Source organism: Eurypyga helias, unplaced genomic scaffold (assembly GCF_000690775.1).
Source record: "Eurypyga helias isolate BGI_N326 unplaced genomic scaffold, ASM69077v1 scaffold15742, whole genome shotgun sequence".
NCBI classification, from domain to species: Eukaryota; Metazoa; Chordata; class Aves; order Eurypygiformes; family Eurypygidae; genus Eurypyga; species Eurypyga helias.
Window position 1 is genome coordinate 19,413 of NW_010237993.1, and position 5,924 is coordinate 25,336.

At 52.3% G+C, this 5,924-nt stretch overlaps 1 protein-coding gene across 1 annotated transcript; it reads left to right on the plus strand.

The window, feature by feature from the left end:
* Window positions 1–3,121: 3,121 nt before the first annotated feature.
* Window positions 3,122–4,078, plus strand: LOC104506669 (olfactory receptor 51E2-like). Its single transcript, XM_010147697.1, has one exon. The coding sequence runs from the start codon at window positions 3,122–3,124 to the stop codon at window positions 4,076–4,078; it is 957 nt and encodes a 318-aa protein (XP_010145999.1).
* Window positions 4,079–5,924: the final 1,846 nt, after the last annotated feature.

Here is a 5,924-nt window from a genome sequence, read left to right on the forward strand (position 1 = left end):
CATTCCTGGCACCTCCATTTGGTCCCCACTGCCAGCTCTTCCCACCCCGAGCCCTGTCAGCCCTCTGACAGCAGGCAGTCCCTGCGGTGCTCCGTGGCTTTGCCCATGCTGTAAGTAGATGTTGTGGATGCCCCATCCCTGGATGTCTTCTATGATTCTAAGTAAGAGAAATAAGGACAATTCTCTGTCACATCCTGTCACACCTGGTCACATCCATGCCTACCCTTTCTTCCGTCCCTAGCTGGGCTGGGGTTCCTCCGCAGCACAGTGGACATTATTCCCTGGCTGGTGCTGCCCCCTCATCCATGCCTGGGCGCTGCATGGGGCAGGGCCAGCTGGCAGCAGCCTGGGATGCCCCTGGAGCCAAGGAACCGGTTAAGAGTGTGTACGATGGTGGGGTGCGGCTCCAGCCATGTCCCGCTCCTTTTAGTACAGGCAGAGCGTGCACGACTCAAGTGCCTGCCCACGGCGACTAACTCGGCAGGACCTGGGCATAGAGCTCAAACAGCAGCAGAGCGACGAGCAGGTGCAGCTTTTCTGCTTACAACTGATGACAAATTGCTAGGGAAAAAACCACCAAAACCCACATCAAACCATCAATTAAAATAAAATTTTAATTCTGGTTCAAAAATGCTTTGAATCTGAGTGATGCCTTTGGGTTTTAATTGTTCTTTTCCCTCCAAAATAGTATGATCCATTTTTTTTCCTGGTGAGATGATATGGAAAAATGGTTACAAATTAAAAATGGCTCAGAAGGCTTTGGAGGGGGTGTCTGTATTCCACCTCTCACTGCCGCGCCACAGGAGGGAGCAGTGGAGAGAGGCATTCGGATGGCAGACTGTCCCATTGCCTGTTCCATCCCGGGAAGTTGGTCTCAGACCAATTTTGGCTCCACGGGACAAGCCTGGTCGGTGTTTATGAGCGTTTACTCAGAGCTGCTGTGGCGGCTGCTGCTGGTCCTCTGCCTTGGCTGGTTTTACTGCCGGAACGCGCCCACCGCTTGCTGCGCGCAGCTGCTGGGGCTGGCTGGTGGGAGGATCACCCCAGCAGAACAGATCTGCTTTCACTGGGGTTTTTGACCCATGGATCCAGGTTTCACGTTGCCAGAATGCAAGGTCCCTGCAGGGCCTGGTCTCCATCCCACCAGCCATCCAAAAATTATTAGTCACTTCTGAAAACGCTGACGCATTTGTTGATGCCAAAGAACTGGTGGTAAACTGAAACACCCAGGGAATATTTACTTTTCGTGCCCGTACCTCACCGTCCCCTTCTCTCCAAGGACATGAACAGGGCGGCAGATATTTTACAGTGGGTCTCACGCCGCGATTCCGTGGCTGGCAGGTGGGTGGGCTCGGACACTCCTTGGCAAGGACCGAGCGCGTTGTTCATTCAGCTTGCATCTCGGTGTAAGTGGCTGGCTGAAAATTTAATCACTCCAACAGCTTTTAGGCAACGTGAGCGCTAGAGTCCAGCTACGCTGTTTGTAAATCGGGTATAAAAACTGGAGCACGAGTTGTATTTGTTATAGATTCAGGACGGAAAAACCCCAGAACAGGGAAATAAACCACGACTGCTCTTCAGGGAAAAGGCTTCGCTCCAGATGTGCAGGGAAAGCAAACGGGTCTCGACAGCCGATGTTCCTTCCAAACCAGCTGTGTCAGCGCCCTGCAGAGCTTGCCGCAAAAACGTCCTTGTTTCACACCGGCCGGGCTTGAAGGAAACAATCAGAGGGGTCAGTACTGTCACCCACAGTTGTGTGCTCGACCTTTGCTGCCCCCGGGGGCGGGGGAGGCGGTGGGTTTATTCCAGTGCAGGTACAGGCGGTGCCCGACTGCCTGATCCATGGGGGTGGATGGATGAAGTTCCAGGGGATCGGGCCACCCCTTTTGGATCAGAGTTTGGGGCTGTGAGTCAGGCGGGGTCAGCACCCCTGTCCCAAGCCTTCCATGCCAGGCTGGGCTGCGCAGCGCTCGGGCTCTGACACTGCCGCTGCGTCAGCCTTTGACGCTCCATCCATCCAAATACCAGTATTTTAAAAAATCTGATCCTTGTGAATGGAAAAGCACCTAAACCAGAGGCTTTTGCATGTCTTCCTGACCATCCTCCTTGGATCAGCGCTCCTGGAAAGCTTACAGATACAGAATGATGTGAATAATCAGATTATTTCTTTCTCTACAGATACGCTGTTAATTCCATATGTGTTTTCAGGCGGAAAGGATGCAAATCCAATCTGTGTGTGCAAACAAGCAAATAAGTGTGTCTGCCGTGCCTGGGAGTGGTGGCCCGTGGGAGGCAGCACAGCCAGTTTCACAGAGTACGTTTCCGAGGGGGCAGCACAGCACATATGGAAACACTCCAGCAGGACTGAAGTTTAACAGGAAGCACTAAAAATCTGTTCGGGTTTTGTTTTGGTTTTGGGTTTGTTGGGTTGGTTTGTTTGTTTCTTTTAATTTTGGCCTTTAAAAATAAAATAAAGCAAGTTCAGGGATAATAAAAATAAAAACCAGTGAGGTTTAGATTAGATATCAGGGATATAAAAATAAACCAGGGAGGTTTAGATTAGATATCAGGAAGAAATTCTTCACGGAGAGGGTGGTGAGGCACTGGAACAGGTTGCCCAGAGAAGCTGTGGATGCCCCATCCCTGGATGTCTTCAAGGCCAGGCTGGATGAGGCTTGGAGCAACCTGGTCTAGTGGAAGGTGTCCCTGCCCATGGCAGGGGGGGTTGGAACTAGATGATCTTTAAGGTCCCTTCCAACCCAAACCAGTCTATGATTCTATGAAAGTTCTTGAGGAGGCCTCCAGATTCTATGATTCAGCTGTTGGGTTTATAATTTAAAATGTCGATTTTGCAGTGCTCCGCATTTAGGCGATTCCTGCTCAGACTCAAACGGCACCGTTGTGTGGCTGCGTGTGTCACCGCGCACAGCCGCAGTGGGCTGACGGAACGAGAGCTCTGCTCTCCGCCAGCCTGGCAACTGTGAGATTCCCTTGCTTTCCACAGGCACAGCCCCACGGGATTCACAGTCATGGGAAAGGACTTCTGAAGCTGCTGTTTCTCTTTAACTTGCAGCAGAGGATGTGCCACGGCTTAGCATGACTGCTCCTCACCCCACGTGCCATGCCCTTCCCCAACAGCTCTGAGCTCAGCCCATCCTCCTTCATCCTGGCCAGCATCCCGGGGCTGGAGGCTGCCCATTTCTGGATGGCGATCCTTCTGTGCTCCGTCTACATCTTGGCGGTCACAGGCAACTGCACGGTGCTGTTCATCGTGAAGACGGAGCCCAGCCTGCACGCCCCCATGTACTTCTTCCTCTGCATGCTGGCTGCCATCGACCTGGCCTTGTCCACGTCCACGGTGCCACGCGTCCTCTCCTTCTACTGGTTCAACACCAGGGAGATCAGCTTCAGCGCTTGCCTTGTCCAGATGTTCCTCATCCACACCCTCTCAGCCATCGAGTCCACTGTCCTCCTGGCCATGGCCGTGGACCGGTACGTGGCCATCTGCCACCCGCTGAGACACGCTGCCATCCTCACCAACTCTGCAACAGCGAAAATAGGGCTGCTCGCCATGGCCAGGGGAGTTGTCTTCTTCCTGCCCCTGCCTTTGCTCCTCCTGCCCCTTCCCTTCTGCAGCTCCCGGCTGCTGTCCCACTCCTTCTGCCTGCACCAGGACGTGATGAACCTGGCTTGCGCCAACACCACGCCCAGCGTGGTGTACGGCCTCACCGCCATCCTGCTGGTCATGGGGCTGGACGCCATCCTCATCTGCCTCTCCTACATCCTGATCCTCAAGGCTGTCCTGCGGCTGGCGTCGTGGAAGGAGAGGCTGAAGGTGTTCAGCACCTGCATTGCCCATATCTGCGTGGTCCTGGCCTTCTACGTGCCCCTGATTGGGCTGTCCGTGGTGCACAGGTTTGGGAAGAGCCTGGCTCCACTGGTCCATATCACCATGGGGAACATCTACATCCTGGTGCCTGCTGTGCTCAACCCCATCATCTACGGGGTGAGGACCAAACAGATACAGAGAAGGATCCTGAACTTAATTCATATGTACAATGACAGAACTGCCCAGTGACCTGTGCTCGGCCGCTGTCTCCCGTGTCCTCACACCAGCTCGTCTTGTTTTACACTTCGAGCCTTGGGTGCGGGACTGTCCTCTCTTTGCGTGGCACCTGGCACATGGGAGGAGACTCTGAGGTGACACCACAAGGCAATATGAAACAGCAATTGTAAACTCCTTCCGAGAGTGTTTACCCTCGCCCGCCTTGGAGACAATCTGCTGCCATGATCTAACTCCAACCCTGACAGAGCGGGTAGCGCAATGGGGAGGAAAAGGGGCTCAGCGCACGAATACAGACGCCCTGACATTGCACTTCGTTGTTCCCACCTCACCCATAACAATGGCAGAGCTGAGTTTTTTGAATGATTTAGTTAATTCATGTTTTCTGCTTATGGCATGTTCTCTTTCCAAAAACACTTCAGCAAATTCTTCTGTCAGAAACTTTGACTGTAGCAACAATCTCTAAGTAAAATAATCGCAGCAAGTGACATATTTGCAGAAATATAGGGCAGAGGAGGGCCACGAAGGTGATTAGAGGGCTGGAGCACCTCTGCTATGATGAAGGGCTGAGAGAGTTGGGCTTGTTCAGCCTGGAGAAGAGGAGGCTCCGAGGAGACCTCATTGCACCTTCCAGTGCCTGAAGGGGCTACAAGGAAGCTGGGGGGGACTTTTGACAAGGGCCTGTAGTGACAGGACAAGGGGTAACGGGTTTAAATTGGAAGCGGGGAGGTTTAGATTAGATATCAGGAAGAAATTCTTCACAGAGAGGGTGGTGAGGCACTGGGACAGGTTGCCCAGAGAAGGTGTGGATGCCCCATCCCTGGGAGTGTCCAAGGCCATGATTCTATGAAATGCACTTCGGAAGAAGTCCTCCATCTCTGTGGTCTTGTTCCAACCTACCGGGTGTCCAGTCAAGACAGCTCAGCCTCCTTGTAGCAGATGCTCTGGAAAAATTTCAGACCCAGAGTTCATGGTAGCAATCGCAAAAACAATTTCAATTAACAATTATATTCAATAATATTACAACCTCTCCAAAGAAAAGATAAGCACGTTATAAGTTTGATACTTCCAAGCTGAAGGAAATGGTGTTTCCAAGTCAAAGGTGTTTCCTACCCCTGAGTTCACCCATGCCTTAGGGCCAGGGAAGAAGGTCCGAAAGCAAAGTGCATGTATTTTCACGCCACCACTGAGTGGTTGAGGTTGGAGGCACTTCCGAAGGTCACCTTGTCCAAACCCCCGGCTCAATCAGGGCCAGCGAGAGCCAGTTGCCCAGGACTGTGTCCAGACAGATTTTGAGCATCCCTAAGGATGGAGACATCACTTCATATTTTGGTAAAGTTTAAAGATCCTGGGAAAAGGTGTTGTACAGTAGGATTTTACAATGAAAGTTACAGATTTGCAAAGTGCTCGCTTCCAGGTTTTTCCTAATCCATTGAAAAAAAATCTATGTTGTATTTAAAAAATGAATCTTTTTCTTTACAAATAGAAATAAACAAGCGATCTCTTACTGTTCTTCCTCGTTTAAACTCCTAGAGTGGTGGTCTTCACCCTTGGGATGGCTGCACTGCCATGTGCAGGGACATGTTTGCTGTTCCCACAGCAACAGGCCCTGGGATTCCCAAATGGAATCATTTGCGTTGGAAAAGGCCTTGAAGCCCACCCAGTCCAACCGTGAACCCCACCCTGCTCATCCCACCACTGACCCATGGCCCTGAGCACCTCGGCCCCACGGCTCTGAAACCCCTCCCGGCGTGGGGACTCCCCCCTCCCTGGGCAGCCCCTTCCAACCCTGACAGCCCTTTCCAGGAAGGAATTTCCCCAATATCCCATCTAATGCTCCCCCAGCACAACTTGAGGCCGT

Coding starts and splice junctions, on each gene's coding strand:
- LOC104506669 (XM_010147697.1), top strand. CDS start 3,122: ATGCCCTTCCCCAACAGCTCTGAGCTCAGCCCATCCTCCTTCATCCTG.